The sequence below is a fragment of the Tachyglossus aculeatus genome, chromosome 7, assembly GCF_015852505.1.
Source record: "Tachyglossus aculeatus isolate mTacAcu1 chromosome 7, mTacAcu1.pri, whole genome shotgun sequence".
In the NCBI taxonomy this organism is placed as follows: Eukaryota; Metazoa; Chordata; class Mammalia; order Monotremata; family Tachyglossidae; genus Tachyglossus; species Tachyglossus aculeatus.
The window spans coordinates 55,823,064-55,840,663 of NC_052072.1; the positions used below are offsets into that span (position 1 = coordinate 55,823,064).

Below are 17,600 nucleotides of genomic sequence, written 5' to 3' on the forward strand. Positions count from 1 at the left end.
AATGAAGTATGCTCATTGAGCAAGTCTTGCCTGGGAGCCAGAGGACCTGGGTTCTAATACCCAGGAACACTGACATTCGGCTCACCTCAATATAGTTTTGTTGTTTGGGACAGTGAAGGAAAATGGATGACAATAGGACAGCCATACAGCTGCAGTATGTTGATCTGAAATGGAATGATCAAAGACAAGGGGAGCAGCATGGCTCAGTGGAAAGAGCACGGGCTTTGGAGTCAGAGGTCATGGGTTCAAATCCCGGCTCCACCACTTGTCAGCTGTGTGACTTTGGGCAAGTCACTTAACTTCTCTGAGCCTCAGTTACCTCATCTGTAAAATGGGGATTATGACTGTGAGCCCCCCGTGGGACAACTTGATCATCTTGTAACCTCCCCAGTGCTTAGAGCAGTGCTTTGCACATAGTAAGCGCTTAATAAATGCCATTATTATTATTATTATTATTAGGGGGACAGAGGGCTCCCATTAAAGATGTTGTACAGCACAGGCTTAGTCAATATTATGGAATTAGAGTGAAATGTGGGGAGGCTTCTGCAGTTGGCAGACGGACTGGGTGGGATGGTGCACACTGAAGTTGAAGAAGCAGCTCCTGAGCAGGAGATTCAAGCGGTAGGTACTAGTCATCATCTTTAGACTGTAAGCTAAAGCTAAGCTCTCCTCTAAACTGTAAGCTCATTGTGGACAGGGAATGTGTCTGTTATACTTTACTCTCCCAAGTGCTTAGTACAGTGCTCTGCACATAGTAAGCACTCAATAAATATGATTGACTGACTGATTTTATTTCCCAGTAAAAGTACAGCAGAAGCATGAGAAGCATTCCCTGTCCATAGGGAGCTCATACGGTAATGCTGGAGACAGGTATAAAAACATTTCAGAATAGAGTAATCCTTCAAGAGGATCATGTGACTACCCGGCAAAAATGAAAACTGCCAAACGCTGGTCAGTGACAACTCAAATAAGGTAAAGTTACAGTATGTTGAGAATGTGATAAGGACCATTGGTCTCCCACTGACCTTTTTAACCCCTCTCATACTTATGAGTAAATTCCACTGTCGGTGATACTGTCTTGGAATACGAAAGGCAAATTATGGCAGCTCCTTCCTGAATCAAAGTTTGAAGCTACCTGTGGAGAGGGAACGTGTCTACCAACTCTGTTATGTTGTCCTCTCCCAAGTGCTCTGTGTGCTCTGCACACAGAAAGCACTCATCAGTCAATTGTATTTAGTGAGCACTTACTGTACTAAGCGCTTGGGAGCATATAATACATCAGAGTTGGTAAGCACATTCTCTGCCCACGACGAGCTCAAATACCAGTGACTGACTTGGGTTTTCAGGGAATTGGGCTAGCTTTGCCATGAGGAGCTTATACAATGGAGACTGGATTCATAGTTTCAGTGACCCAGCAAGGCAGAAAGAGACAGGGATCTGTGAGGACAGAATTTAAGGAGGGAGAGGGCAAGTGGAAGAGATTGCTAAAGAAAAAAATAAGCTTATGTCTAGAGGAGGAGACATTAATATAATTAAATTATGGATATATACATTAGTGTTGTGGGGCTAAGGGAACAAAAATAAAGGGAGCAAATCAGAAGGGAGGGGGAAAAGAGGAAATGAGGGCTTAGTCAGGGTAGGCCTCAAGGCTTTGAAGGTGGGGAAAATAATTGTCTGTTAGATATGAAGAAGGAGGATGTTCCAGGCCAGAGGCAGGTCATAGGTGAGAAGCTGGCGGCAAGAGAGATAAGATCAAGATTCAGTGAACAGGTTGGCATTAGAGGAGCAAAATGTGCAGGCTGGGTTGTAATAGGAGAGCAGTGAGGTGAGGTAGGAGAGGGCAAGGTGATTGCATGCTTTAAAGCTGATGGAAAGGAGTTTCTGTTTGATGCGGAGGTGAATGGGCGACCACTGGAGGGTCATGAGGAGTGGAGAAACATGGACTGAATGATTTTGTAGAAAAACGGTCCAGGCCACAGAGTAAAATATGGACTGGAGTGGGGAGAGACAGGCGGCAGGGAGGTCAGCAAGAAGGCTAACATGGCAGCCAAGGCAGGATAGGGTAAATGTTTGGATTAACATGGTTGCAGTTTGGAGAGGGAAAGACAGAGTTTAGTGATGTAGTGAAGGTTGAACTGACAGGATTTAGTGATAGATTGAATATGTGTCTCGAATGAGAGAGAAGAGTCAAAGATAATACCAAGGTTATAGGTTTGTGTAATAGGAGGGAGAGTAGTGCTGTCTTCAGTGATGGGAAAATCAGGGGGAGGACAGGGTTTGGATGGGAAGATCTGTTGTGGACACGTTAGGTTTGAGGTGTCAGTGGGACATCCAAGTAGAAATGTACTAAAGGTAGGAGGAAATGTGAGACTGCAGAGAGGGAGACAGATCAGGGCTGGAGATTTAGATTTAAGACTCATCTGCATACAGGTGACAGTTGAAGCCATGGGTGCAAATGAGTTCTCCAAGAGAGAGGATATAGATGGAGAATAGAAGGGGACTCAGAACTGAACCTTGAGGGACCTTCACCGTTAGGGGGTGGAAGGCAGAGGAGGAGCCCATTAAAGAGAGAGAGAATGAGCAGCTAGAGAGATTGGAGGAGATACCTGGAGAAGACAGTGTCAGTGAAGGCAGCTGAGAGTTTGAGGAGGATTAGGATGGAGAAGAAGTCATTGGATTTGGCCAGAAGGTGATCATTTGTGATATTTAAGAGAGTGGTTTCTGTGGAATGAAGGGGATGGAAACCAGATTGGATGGGGTCACGGGGATAATTGGAGGAGAGGAACTTGAGACAGCAGATGTTGACAACTCGCTCAAGGAGTTTGGAGAGGAATGTAGGAGGAAGATGTGGCAGTAACTTGAGGGAGCTGTGTCGCCAAGGGAATTTTTTTTTTTTTATGAGAGGTGTGATAGCATGTTAGAAAGCAGTAAGGAAGAATCCATGGGAAAGTGAACAGTTGAAGAAGGCAGGCAGGGAGGGAAGAAGGGAAGGGCCAAGTGCTTTGTTAAGATATGGAGGAATGGGGTCAGATGTGCAGGTGGGGTGGGGGTGAGAAAATTCAGGAGATTTCCTCTTTACATTTAATAACAATAACAATAAAGTGATAATGTATGTCTTTCCCACTTGACTGTAAACTCCTTTTGGGCAGGAGTCCTTGTCTACTAACTCTATTGCAACTGTACTCATCCATGAACTTAGTACAGGGCTCTACACATGAAGCTTTCAATAAATACCACACTGAGTGTAGTAAAACTGGCTTTCTACTTAACCACCAGAGAGTCTTTTAAGAAAAATGAATATATTATTAACAACTCTAAAACATTATTGACAGATTAATACAGTGAGACATTAAAGTTATGTGTGAGATTGACAAGGTGTTATTGTAGCTCAATTATACTTTCCTTCAAATGCTGGATAAGAGACTATGCTAAAAATAGGCAATATGAAAATGCATTTAAGTGAATAGAATTTTGTTCATCTTCACAGGATTCTGGAATAAGGCAAATGGAATTATTCAACTCCCAACATTTTTAAGGTTCTTTGAAATGATTCCATAGATTGTGTGCTTAAATTTGAAGAATGTATGAAAAGATAGAAATATTTCCCTCTATGTTGAAAATTCATGGCACATTTTATGAAATTCATCTTGATATTTACATTTTTCTTTCGCTATTGGAACATAAAAATAAAGGCATTCATCTTTTTTTTAATTTGTAGGAATAACTCCTCTCCTAGATTGTCAATTTGCCAACTACACTAAATCAAAACTAAACCCAACAGCGGCCACATGGAAAGCAATTAAGGCCAGCAAGCAACATTAATGCAAACCACCTGGCCCAGGAAGACCTGAATTGTTTGTCAAATATGACTCATCAAGAAATACACCTGAGAATCATCCAAGCACTCTCATGATTCCTGCGGTTTGAAAATAAAGCTGCAAGAGGATGCACTGCATTACTACTTGGGAATGTGAATTTCTTAGCTATGATAAGGGGGACAAAGAAAAGCCTATTCAAGGTATCAAAAGGAAGGGGAGAAGTAGTGTGGGCAAGTGGAAAAAGCATGAGCCTGGGAGTCAGAAGAACTGGGTTCATTCATTAATTCAATCGTATTTATTGAGCACTTACTGTATGCAGAGCACTGTACTAAGCGCTTGGGAAGTACAAATTGGCAACATATAGAGACGGTCCCTATCCAACAGTGGGCTCACAGTCTAGAAGGGGGAGACAGACAACAAAACAAAATATATTAACAAAATAAAATAGAATAAATATGTACAAATAGAGTAATAAATACGTACAAACATATATACAGGTGGTGTGGGGAAGGGAAGGAGGTAAGGTGGGGGGGAGGAGGGGGAGAGAAAGGAGGGGGCTCAGTCTGGGAAGGCCTCCTGGAGGAAGTGAGCTCTCAGTAGGGCTTTGAAGGGAGGAAGAGAGCTAGCTTGGCGGATGTGCGGAGGGAGGGCATTCCAGGCCAGGGGGATGACGTGGGCTGGGGGGTCGATGGCGAGACAAGTGAGAACGAGGCACGGTGAGGAGATTAGCGGCAGGGTTCTAATCACTGCTCTGCCAATTGCCTGGTGGGTGACCTTGGGCAAGGCACTTAACTTCTCTGTGCCTCAGTTTCCTCAACTGTGAAATGGCACTGAAATACCCGTTCTCCTTCCTTCTTAGACTATGACCTCTGTGGAGGAGAGGGACTGTGTCCAACTTAACTCATATCTAACCCAGTGCTTAGAACGGTGCTTGACACAAAATAAGGGCCTAACAAATACCATAAAAAAGGGGTAGAGAAACACTTATGGGGGAAGATCTTAAATCTGCCCTGGAATGCCCTCCCTCCTCACATCCGTCAAACTAGCACAATTCCCCCCTTCAAAGCCCTACTGAAAACTCACTTCCTCCTAGAGGCTTTCCCTGACTGAGCCCCCCTTTTCCTCTGCTCCTCCTCCCCTCCCCATTGCCCCTATTCCCTCCCTCTGCTCTACCCCCCCCCACCCCGCTCCACAGCACTTGTGTATATATGTACATATTTGTTATTTTATTAATTTTATTAATGATGTGTATATATCTATAATTCTATTTATATTGACGCTATTTATGTCTGTCTACTTGTTTTGTTTTGTTGTCTGTCTTCCCCTTTCTAGACTGTGAGCCCGTTGTGGATAGGGATTGCCTCTTTGGCCATACTGTACTTTCCAAGCACTTAGTAGAGTGTTCTGAACACAGTAAGCACTCAATAAATGCGATTGAATGAAAATGAAAAATGTTCGGGCATCCCTATAAACTGGGGTTTGGGGATGTGGGAAGGCAGGCAGAAAAGGGGTCAAAACTTGGAGAAAAATCTAAAGAGTTGTCTCCATCTGTTTCCAAGCGCTTAGTACAGTGCTCTGCACATAGTAAGCGCTCAATAAACACAAATGAATGAATGAGAGGTCACTGCACACAGAGCAGCAGATGGGGGTGATTTCCCGTTGGTGACATGGGAAAGGAGGGGGAAGATGGGAGAATCTGAGAGGGTCTTGGGGGATAACCGACGCTCAGAGAGATGGGTTGCCTCGGGGCGGTGGTAGGGGGCCACGGGTGGGGATGTTCACGAGCGCACACACCTGTCAGGTGCTAAGTGCACGAAGTTCCTCGCGCAGGCAGGCGGTCCCTCGTGGGCTGCCCACGGGCGGCCGTTCCACCCGTTCGCTTCTCCGACAACGGCCGGAGCGACCCACGCGCAGCGCCAGCGCATCCACGCACGCTGTTTCCATGGCAACGACGGGGCGGGAGGAAGCGGCGCGCTAGGGCGCAGGCGGGGTGTTTCGGTTGCTAGGGCGCAGGCGGGGTGTTTCGGTTGCTAGGGCCACCGCGTCCGTTGTTAGGGAAGGGCGGGGGGCGTGGCGTCAGGACCGGCGCCCGTCCTCTTCATCCTCGCCATCCTCTCCCTCTTTCCCGGGAGCTGCTGCAGAGGCGGCACGAGCCGGTCCCATCGCCCTTTCCCAAAAGGGAGAGCTGGAAGGGGCCGGGGTCTGCCCCGGCAACCCCTTGCCTCCAGCCCCATCACAGGGGACTGTCCGGCGCGCATCCCTCCGACGGTTCTCCCGGCAGGTAACTGCGGCTGCTGTCTCGAAGGAAGACCCCTGGCAGAAGCAGTCATGTCGCACACGTAAGTGCACTTTAAGGAGGGAGCCTATTTTTTAATAATGATGTTATTTGTTAAACACTTACTATGTACTGAACGCTGGGGTGGATACAAGCAAATCAAATTAGACACAATCCCTGTCCCATGTGGGGCTCATGGCCTCAATCCCAATTTTACATCATCATCATCATCAATCGTATTTATTGAGCGCTTACTATGTGCAGAGCACTGTACTTAGCGCTTGGGAAGTACAAATTGGCAACATATAGAGACAGTCCCTACCCAACAGTGGGCTCACAGTCTAAAAGGTGAGGTAACTGAGGCCCAGTGAAGTGACTTGCTCAAGGTCACACAGAAGACAAGTGACAGAGCTGGGATTAGAATAATAATAATTATTATGGTATTTATTAAGTGCTTACTATGTGCCAGACACTGTTCTAAGAGCTGGGGTAGATACAAGGTAATCGGGTTGTCCCATGTTAGGTTTACAGTATTAATCCCCATTTTACAGATGAGGGAACTGAGGCAGAGAGAAGTTACATGGCTTGCCCAAAGTAACACAGCAGACAAGTGGCAGAGCCAAAATTAGAACCCACATCTTCTGAATCCCAAACCCATGCTCTTTCCACTAAGCCACACTAATTGACCTCCTGATTCCCAGTCCTGTGTTCTATCCACTACGCCTTACTGCTTCTCTATTTTTTGTCTTGTCTATTTTTTTAACATATTAAGTGTTTTACTGTATCCCAGGCACTGTACTAAACACTGGGGTAGGTAGAAGCTAATCAGGTTAGACACAGTCCATGTCCCACATGGGGGTCACAGTCTTAATCTTCATTTTACAGATGAGGTAACTGAGGCACAGAGAAGTTAGGAGACTTGCCCAAGGTCACACAGCAAAAAGTTGGAGGAGCTGGGTTTAGGCCCAGTGAAGTGACTTGCTCAAGGTCACACAGAAGACAAGTGACAGAGCTGGGATTAGAATTAGATTAAGGATTAGAATCCTTCTGATTCCCAGGCCTGTTCTCTTTCCACTAGCCCATGCTGCTTCTATTCAGAGGGGAGGGAAGTCAGTTCTGGCTTCTAAGGGACTAAACTTTTTTGGTTGTTTTTCTTTGTTCTTCTCTGCTCCTGCCCACTCCCAAAGTGTGCATGTGTGGAGAAAGAAATAGCAGATCAGGTATTGGCTTCTGTCTTGTTTGGCCCTTCTTCCTTTCCTAGGAAGAGAATCATCTCCCCGCAGGCGAAGCTAATGAACCACAAGGTGGCTGTTACCTGCAGCTTCATTTCAGGCAGTCTAGTTTTCACCTAGTTCGGCCCTTATCCGGGACAGAGAAGGTTCCAAAAGCCTCTGTGTCCAATAGTGTTTTAAGTTCCCAGATTCCCGTCCCCCCCAACCTCCCCCTGCCACCCCACAAGCCCAGCTCCTGCTTCTAAGTTTCACCCTTCAGAAGTGGCACCCATGTTTCTGGGAAGGGAATGCAATGTGTCTCAGAAAAATTAGGGAGCGTTCAGGGAACACAAGGATAAACTCTTTTTGGATCAAGTGTCCTCTGACAAAGTTCCCCAGAATGGTTAATATAATGCACATGATGTCAGGCTTTTTGTGGTATCCGGGAGGACTGTAAATGGCCACCTTATTGAACAACATGCAGGTCCCAGTAACCAAGGTGAGCAAGATCTTGTGTTTGAGCAGGGAGAGTTGATGGTGCCTTTTCACCTCATTCTGGCTATGGAATTCTGCCCCCCCCCTGCCCCATTTCAGAGGAAGAGAGGGAATTCAAGTCCTGCAGAAGCTCATTATTACCTTGAGTAAAGTTATGAAAGACCAAAGACTTTGTTTCCTGTCATTTTCACAGTGGTCAAGACATTTCCTCCAGTTCATCATACTACTGCTTAAGCAACTGAGTCTCCATCCAGCCACTAAACAGTGTTACAAAGACTTTGGATCCTACCCAATCATATTTATTGAGTGCTTACTGTGTGCAGAGCACTGTACTAATAGCTCGGGAGATTACAACACAACAATGTAACAAACACATTCCCTGCCCACAACAATCTTACAATCTAGATTATGAAGGAATCATACTGCTAGTTATTTGCAGAGCACCACTCACACTGCTAGATATTCTCCCAATAGAGCAACAAGAATGTCATCAGTTTTGCAGTACATTGCATGTAAAATACTTGCAAGTGTTTTTATTTCTCAGATCCATTTATCGCCACAGAGGCCTTGGCCCAGAGCTGGTGCTATACCAAAGTGCCATATAGCAGGCACTTCATTCATTCAGTCGTATTTATTGAGAGCTTTATAGACTGTGAGCCTATTGTTGGATAGAGACCATCTCTATATGTTGCCGACTTGTACTTCCCAAGCGATTAATACAGTGCTTGGTGTACAGTAAGCGTTCAATTATTACAACTGAATGAACGAATTAAATGCTGCTGTCTTATCACCCATCTTATCCACGATGTGACACATCCTATGCAGATTTTTCCATCAGAAACCATCACCATTGCTGGCTAGCCCCAGAAAGCATTCCTCTACTTCTGGCTGTTTCACTGCCTTACTCATCATGACAAAGAGTGGATTGGATATGAATGCCTACTGCATACCACGTGTAAAGCAAGTGAGGACTGACTTATCTTTCACTAGATGGAACTGTTTCATATCCCATTCTCATCAGATAATCAATCCCACCCTAGCTCTCTAAGGCTCTTGAAACCATCAGTGAATCAATGGCCTGTACTTTGCACTTACTATGCGCAGTGAACAGCACTAGGTGGTTTCTTTACCAAACTGGCATCCTCTCATTTGGCTAGGTCAGTGTAATTCAGGAAGTAACCTTGGTCAAACGAGCGAGAGCAAATTTTGTAAAGAAAATTGGTGTTGCAGTGACTAGGAAGGGCATTCAGGGATATTGGATCTAAAGAAATTAGCAGCTGGCCAGATCATATTCCCCCATGTTCTTAGTACAGTGCTCTGCACACAGTAAGCGCTCAATAAATACCATTGATGGATGGAGGGAAATTGAATTTTTTCCATCTTAGCCTACCATTTAAGACAATAGTTTGAGCTAGCAGTTCCTGCTGAGGAGGAAGATGGAAAAGATTATTAGCCCTTAGCAGTGGGGGAATATTAAAGTAAGGGCATTTTAAAAAGAAGCACTATTTCTCATGATTCTATGGTTAGCCTAGAAGATTGTTGAACTTTTCTGTAAGACCACAACTCTCCCCTTATTGAAAGCCCTCCTAAAATCCCATTTCCTCTAAAAAGTCATCCCCAATTAATTCCCAAGTCAGGTAAACCCTTCAGCCATTTCTAGCACCTCTGTACCTATACTTTTTCTTGGAACTTATGTATATTCATTCATTCAATCGTATTTATTGAGCACTTACTGTGTGCAGAGCACTGTACTACACGCTTGGGAAGTACAAGTTGGCAACAGAGACCCAACAACAGGCTCACAGTCTAGAAGGGGGAGACAGACAACAAAACAAAACATGTGGACAGCTAAGTCATCAGAACAAATAGAATTAAAGCTTAATGCACAACATTAACTAAATAAATATAAATAAATATAATAGTAAATATGTACAAGTAAAATAAGTAGAGTAATAAATCTGTACAAACATATACAGGTGCTGTGGGGAGGGAAAGAGGTGGGGGGGATGGGGAGGAGGAGAGAAAAAAGGGGGCTCATTCTGGGAACTGCATTCAATTATTTACTTATATAATTTGTAAACATTGCTGTGTGACCTTGGGTAAGTCAATAACTTCTCTATGCCTGTTACCTCATCTGTAAAATGGGGATGAAGGCCGTGAGCCCCATGAACAATGTCCAATCTGATTAGTTTGGACTTACCCTGTGCTTACTACAGGGCCTGGAACATAGTAAGCATTTAACAAATACCATAAAAAGTCTTTTTTCCCTGTTAGATTGTAAGTATGCATATTCCTTTATGTGGCTGCCTTAGCTTTTGTCCTTTTCAAGTGGCTAATATGATGCATTGCATCCAGTGGGTGCTCAATAAGTATTATTTCTACTATTGAGAGCTAAAGGTAGCTGATAGGATGACAGAACTGGGGGATGGAGATGTTTCCTGGAAATGGTGACTCTTTAAGAGGAGTTTGGATGTGAATTTGAGGAGAAAAGAAGGGATTTCTTCTCTTAGTGACCATCTATCCCTACCAGATCAGCTTAGGTGAGGAAAAAAATATCCTTTTAACAACTTGGCAAGGTGCTCTTCAAATCAACTAAGAGTTTTGGTTAATCTCTTGCTTGCACCTAACCTGGCACTCCTTTTTAGCTTTCCTATTCTTATTTGGATCCATTATTTTTTAAAGAATAATTATTTCCTCTGGAGATCTCACTTGCTTGTCAGTTAGCCAAGTCTGAATTCTTTTTGACAATTGGATTTTTGTGGTTGGTGTGGTTGTTGTTCTTTGCACATTTTCTTGCCACTTTTAATGTGGTGTGTTTAAGAGTTTACTGATTGTGAGTTACTTGAGTTCTTTCAGCATTATCCCTAGCAAAGGTTCATGTTTTTTTTTTCCTAGTATGGAAGTAATAGTAGTAAGTGCTTATTGCATTGTACTGTACTATGTGATGGGAAAGACAACATGGGTGAGAATTAGGGTCCTTGGCCCTCAAGGGCACTTACTATATAGAGCACTATACTAGGCATATGGGAGAGTACAATACAATGAAATTAGTGGACATGTTCCTTGCCCATAACCAGCTTCCAGTCTAGAGGGGGAATCTAGGGTAAGTCATAGTCCAAGTGTTCCCATATATCCGTGTTGGAATTTGTCTCAAGTTCCTTGAAGGCAGGAATCATCTCTACAAACTCTATTGTACTCTCCCAAGCTTTTAATACAGTGGTCTGCAAAGAGTAAAAACTCCAAATCCATTTTTTTTCAAATTTTGGAAACTTTTTGGCCCCTTCCCATCTTGAATGTTAAAGGTAATTGTAATAGATCATTATTGCAGATTGGTTTTTGTCCCAGATCCCTCCACAACTTAGAACTAAATTTAGTATACATCCTTCCTTCTAGAGTTTACTCTTTTCCAAAGCTTACTTCCACTTCTCGATCTGTTGAGGCATTCAAACTTCATAAAGACAATTGAAGTGTTCCCTATTCTTGTCCTAGTTTTGCAGAACCTCCAGTCTTCACTGGCATATCATCTTCACTTATAGTGATTTAGAACTGTTTTTCTGCAACACAATTTCTATTCCTTCAGTAATATTTGTGATTTTGCTATCTGTTCCTCACTGATTGGCCCATTTCTGTCTTAAAAATTTCAAGCCTGGCAACACTGAATCCCATTGGTTTTCTTCCAAATCCAAGACCCCAGTTAGGTCGAGGTCTTCATCAGAGAAGCAGCGGGGCTCAGTGGAAAGAGCCCAGGCTTGGGAGTCAGATGTCATGGGTTCTAATCCTTGTTCCACCACTTGTCAGCTGTGTGACTTTGGGCAAGTCACTTCACTTCTCTGTGCCTCAGTTACCTCATCTGTAAAATGGGGATTAAGACTGTGAGCCCCACGGGGGACAACCTGATCACCATGTATCACCCCCAGCACTTAGAACAGTGCTTTGCACATAGTAAGTGCTTAACAAATACCATCATCATTATTATTATGATCATGCATTCCTAGGCACACATCTTGGTTTTTAGGTTTCTACACAGTGAAGGAGCATTATGTTTTATTTTTGCATCTGTCACACTCCCTATTTGATTGGCAGTCTATTAACCCCACCCTGCCCCACTGGATCCCCTCAAACTATCCTTTCACCACTGGCATGCCTATGCCCTCCAGTCTCTTGTCTTTTAGGTTGTATAAGGGAACATGTCTGCTATTTGTTGCACTGTATTCTCCCAAGTGCTTAGTACAGAGCTCTACACATGAGTGCTCAATAAATACCATTGATTTTGAGTGATTGTGTCACTGCACCTCTCCAAATTTCTACCGACAGCAAACTTATTTTTGAAAAATAAAATCCCCTAGAAATTTGGTAAATTTTGGAGCAAAAACATCCGTGTATTAAAAGCTATCTGCTTCCGCCTGCTTATCATGCCAGTGTGGGAGAGACTATAAAAGTGGCCACAGGTTGCCAACAGTTATCTTTGATAGAAGGATGGAGAGAGTTAGTGTGATGAAGGAAAAATTCCAGCTATTCCAAATCTAAAACAGAAGGATATGTGTAGAATTTATCAAACTGTTGACCACTTTCTTATTTTTGGTCCACGTCCTGCAGTATATTAAAGTTTTCAGACATATCCTTTCACTTGGGTTGCAAAGATGAGGTATCACATGAAAGCAAGTGATTTAATTTAACTGTGGTGCATGTCACAATTAGTGTTCAACACAAGGAGCATTAGTTGGGGGTGGTGTCATTTTTTTTGACTTCCTGATTTTTCTTTGTCAAAGCTCTCCATCACTTTGCCCCCTCCTACCTCACCTCCCTTCTCTCCTCTACAGCTCAGCCCGCACCCTCCGCTCCTCTGCCACTAATCTCCTCACTGTGCGTCGTTCTCGCCTGTCCTGCCGTCAACCACTGGCCCATGTCATCCCCCTGGCCTGGAATGCCCTCCCTCCACACATCCGCCAAGCTAGCTCTCTTCTTCCCTTCAAAGCCCTACTGAGAGCTCACCTCCTCCAGGAGGCCTCCCCATCCTCCCCCTCCCCCCCCACATTACCTCCTTCCCCTACCCACAGCACCTGTATATATGTATATATGTTTGTAAGTATTTATTACTCTATTTTATTTGTACATATTTATTCTATTTATTTTATTTTGTTAATATGTTTTGTTGTCTGTCTCCCGCTTCTAGACTGTGAGCCCACTGTTGGGTAGGGACCGTCTCTATATGTTACCAACTTGTACTTCCCAAGTACTTAGTACAGTGCTCTGCACACAGTAAGTGCTCAATAAATATGATTGAATGAATGAATGAAAGAAAGCATTCTTTTATTGCTATGCCACGTGAACTTTCATTGTTGGCTTTCGTGTGAGCTACCAGCGCTTGAAACTAGAGGAGGGAAGTTTGTAGCTGTTCATACTGTGTACAGTTTTCAGAACACAATCAAAACCTAAATGTAATTTATAATTCATGTGTTCGAATTGAGATCTATCAATAGGGCTATATGAAAAGGTTTTTTTAAAAAATTGAAAAATCTTAGTTATTAATCATAATTACTAAAAATAACTGCCTTCAAAAAGGTTTTGGCACTTTTTATCTCTATTGAAAGTAATACAGAAGAGTGACTTTTAGAAGCTTTCTGAACCTAATGAAGCAGATCCACCTTAATGCTTGCTAAATAGTGATTTTTATTTTTATTTTAAGACTCACTTCGTCTTCTAGTGTGTTGGGACCAGTTGTGACTTCTGTAGATTGGAGGAGTGGGGCTACTGGAGAACAGTATATGGGAGTGCCTCTCTTGCCACGATTCGGTGCCAAACCTCAAAACTGGCTCAGTGTAACAGCAGTATGGGAGACACAGGGACAAGAGTGTGTGTGTGCATGCATGTGTACGTGTGTGCATGCATTCCAACCCTCCCAAGGTGGTTAGCATTTGGAGTATTCAAGGAAATGCCTATACAGTAGACCTTATCAAGATGGGGCTGCCCTGCAGGAATAGAGGCCCTGCCCCTCTGCCAAAAGCATGACAGTTACATGTAGTTTTATTCTGTTACATAGATCCACCAGTTCCCATCTTTGAGGAACAAAGGATTATTTTTAAACTGGTTTAATTATTTTAAAGTTTGCATGTTTCAATCGATGGTATTCAATGAGTAGATGCTCTGTGCAAAGCCTTCCCCTCCCCACAGCACCTGTATATATGTTTGTACAGATGTATCACTCTATTTATTTTACTTGTACATATTTACTATTCTATTTATTTTGTTAACGAGGTGCATCTAGCTTTACTTCTATTTATTCTGACGACTTGACACCTGTCCACATGTTTCGTTTGGTTGTCTGTCTCCCCCTTCTAGACTGTGAGCTCGTTATTGGGTAGGGGCCATCTCTATATGTTGCCGACTTGTACTTCCCAAGCGCTTAGTACAGTGCTCTGCACACAGTAAGCGCTCAATAAATACGATTGAATGAATGAAAAGGCATCATCTTCTGCCCCTCCTTTCCCAGTTCCCAGGGGTGGCAGGGAATTAACTTGATCCAGGGGAGTCCAGAGCTTTCCTCTGTTGTGGGCTAGGCACTCAGGTGGTCTGGGGGTGGGGAGCGGGGGGTCCTAGTCCTGGTCTCCCTGCCCCAGGGTAGGGGGAGGTCAGAGAGCAGCTCTCCTCAACCAGGGAAAGCAGCTGGGGTGGAGCAGGCAGTGGACCTGCTGGACTTGGCTTTTTGTGAGGCTTCCCACGGTGGGGAGAAATGGGAAAGCTAAGATGCCCCTGTTGCCAGAATGTCTGACTGAAATCTGGCAGGAGAAGCAGTGTGGTGTAGTGGAAAGAGCATGGGCTTGGGAGTCAGAGGACCTGGGTTCCAATGTCTTCCCTGTGATGTTGGATAAGTCACTTCACTTCTCTGTGCCTCAGTTACCTCATCTGTAAAAATGCGGATTAAATCCTACCCCCTCCTACTTAGGTTGTGAGCCCCATGTGAGACAGGGACTGTGTCCGACTTGCTTAACTTGTATCTACTCGGGCTTGGGAGTCAGAAGTCATGGGTTCTAATCCCAGCTCTGCCACTTATCAGCTGTGTGACTTTGGGCAAGTCACTTAACTTCTCTGTGCTTTAGTTACCTCATCTGTAAAATGGGGATTAAGACTGTGAGCCCCATGTGGGACAACATGATCACCTTGTATCCCCCCCAGCACTTAGAACAGTGTTTTACACACAGTAAGTGCTTAACAATACCATCATTATCATTATTATTACTCCAGCACTTAGAATAGTGTTTAGCACATAGTAAGTGCTTAAATACCATTATTATTATTATTATCATCATCATTGAGAGAGATGCAGGGAAGGAAATGGCATACTCTACATGGTGCAGAATGTGAAAAGGGTTGGTTTGCATACTCCTCCCAAAAGCCATTGGGACATTCTGGGAGTAGTTTGCCTCCTACCCCTTAGGAGAAAGAAACCTCAGTCTTTGCATTTGTCTGTTTCTCTTTCCAGTTTGTAATAAGGATTAAATCTTGACTTTGGCCATGATTCTGTTTAGTGAGCTGATTCCTGGAGCCTTTGTTGAACTCTCAAGTAGATCTTGGCTAACCTTCTTGCCCTTTCCTTTCCTCTGGGGTGGGTTGAATATGAGAAGGGCCATATCTTATTATTCCCTTTAATCTCTGTCAGCATAAATCAGCTAAGCAGCTCTAGACTAATGAATTCTATTTGACTCTAAATGGTAGCTCTGATGATAGGTTATTAGAAATGTCAGAACCCCTAAGTTTACTTTTATATTGACTAGTTACCTTACTGAATGTATCCAGTATTTATTTCTGAAACTTAAGTATTCTTTTTTGTTTTTGTCTTCAAGAATGTATAATAAGATGTGGAAAGAAGCCCAAGAAGCCCTCAGTAGCTTGCTGGAGAGAGAGTCTGAGAAGTCTCAACTACATCAGAAAGATCATGGCTTCATCTTTCAGGTGATAGCCACGTTCTTCATCAAATATGTGCAAATCTTCCGTGGTTTGGAAGCTGCATATGACCAGATAGTCCACCCGCAGAAACGACTTGTCATTCGGCAAGTTCTGGATGGTGTGATGGGCCGGATTCTGGAGTTAAAGAATGAAATGGTGGAACTGGAATATTCTGAATTTCATTATTTTGATGACATCCTGCAGGATTTGAAGCTGGCTCCTGTAAGTAGACATTCTTTTAAACAATATCAAATAATCCTGGAGAAGAATGGGCAGTTCAAAAGTGATGTAAATGCTTAATACAGTGCTGCGCACATAGTAAGTACTCAATAAATACCATTGATCATTATGTAAACTCGAGGCTTCTTTATCCTGTCCCTTTCCCCTTCCTTTCTGTGTGGTTTCTCCCATTATTTTCAGCTTTCCTATGGTGATTTTATTTCTATGAAAGTATTTAATTTTGCAGGGGTGGCTGTCATTTGACTTTCTTTTTCCAGCCTCTCTCCTCTTTTTCCTCCGTTTCTTCTTTCCCCTGCTTTGTTAACTTCTCTTCCATACTTCCCCACTGGGACAGTCCTGTGCCTCTGCTTCTCCTGAATACTGACCATTGGGAACTTTGTAGTAAGCAGTAGCACTTGTTTGGGCAGAATTGAGGTTGTGTCTGCTCCTTGTTTTGGCTTTATTGTACTTTTTCTTCCTGACCCTCCTCTAATTTTTGCCACTCTCTCCTTTTCTGAGCTTTCTTCCCTTCCCACGCCCCTTCATTCTGAACCTCTGAACCTCTTTCTGTATTCCTGGTACTTTTGTAGTTTGGTGGGTTTCATACCCTCCTTATTTTAATTTGGCTACTTTCAGTTCTCAGTTTGCTTTGTCTTTTCCTGCATTTTTCTCCTCTTTGAGCTCTGTCTGCCTTGATATTTATGATTATCACCTTTTCTTTTCCTTCATTTCCTCCTGAAGCCTGATCCCAGGCCCAAATCTGATTGGGTCCACTTGCCTCTCCTCCTCAGAACAAGCCAATCTTCCTTTTCCTTTTTCCTGGGCTTCTATCCCACTCCTTCTGCCAGTGACTCGATTGGCAGAAGGAGGGGAGGTGCCCATTGCTTCCCCACAGAAATCAATGATATTTATTGGCCACTTACTCTGCGCAGAGCACTGTACTGAGCACTTGAGAGAGTACAATACAATAGGGTTAGCGGACACATTCCCTGCCCATAACAAGTGGAATGGAGAGAAGCAGCATAGCCTAGTTGGAAAGAGCATGGTCTGAGAGTCAGCAGTACCTGAGTTCTGATCCTTTCTCTGCTGCTTGTCTGCCATGTGACCTGGGACAAGTCACTTAACTTCTCTGTGCCTCAGTTACCTCATCTGAAAAATAGGGATTAAGACTGAGCCCCATATGTGATATGTATTTCATCTCTATTTTATCTCTATTTTATTAATGATGGGCATATAGTTAATTCTATTTATTCTGATGGTTTTGACACCTCTCTACTTGTTTTGTTTCGTTGTCTGTCTCCCCCTTCTAGACTGTGAGCCCATTGTTGGGTAGGGACTATCTCTATATGTTGCCGATTTGTACTTCCCAAGCGCATAGTTCAGTGCTCTGCACACAGTAAGCGCTCAATAAATACAATTGAATGAATGAATATGCACTGTGTTGGAGCTGATTAGCTCATATATATCTCAGCACTAAGTACAGTGCCTGGCACATTATGAGTGCTTAACAAATGCCAAACAAGAAAGAAAAGAACAAGCTTACAGTCAAGATGAATCTACTTCTTTGCTTGTGAGGGGACTTTCTGAGTTGCATGTGCAAGGTTTCAGCCTGCTGCTTTCCTGTTCCCAGGACGGAGG

At 43.6% G+C, this 17,600-nt stretch overlaps 2 protein-coding genes across 2 annotated transcripts in view; one reads left to right on the forward strand and one right to left on the reverse strand.

Moving 5' to 3' along the window:
• Positions 1 to 5,708, reverse strand: part of LOC119930786 — a 55,050-nt gene extending 49,342 nt beyond the window's left edge. Inside the window, exon 1 of the mRNA XM_038749452.1 lies at positions 5,613 to 5,708. The gene's annotated coding sequence lies outside the window, so the exon portion shown is untranslated. The remainder of the gene's footprint in view (positions 1 to 5,612) is intronic.
• Positions 5,709 to 5,954: 246 nt separating this feature from the next.
• IQCA1 (IQ motif containing with AAA domain 1) overlaps positions 5,955 to 17,600 on the forward strand; it is a 260,984-nt gene continuing 249,338 nt past the window's right edge. Inside the window, exons 1-2 of the mRNA XM_038749256.1 lie at positions 5,955 to 6,157; positions 15,641 to 15,965. Coding sequence (XP_038605184.1) covers positions 6,147 to 6,157; positions 15,641 to 15,965 — 336 coding nt within the window. The 5' untranslated portion in view covers positions 5,955 to 6,146. The remainder of the gene's footprint in view (positions 6,158 to 15,640; positions 15,966 to 17,600) is intronic.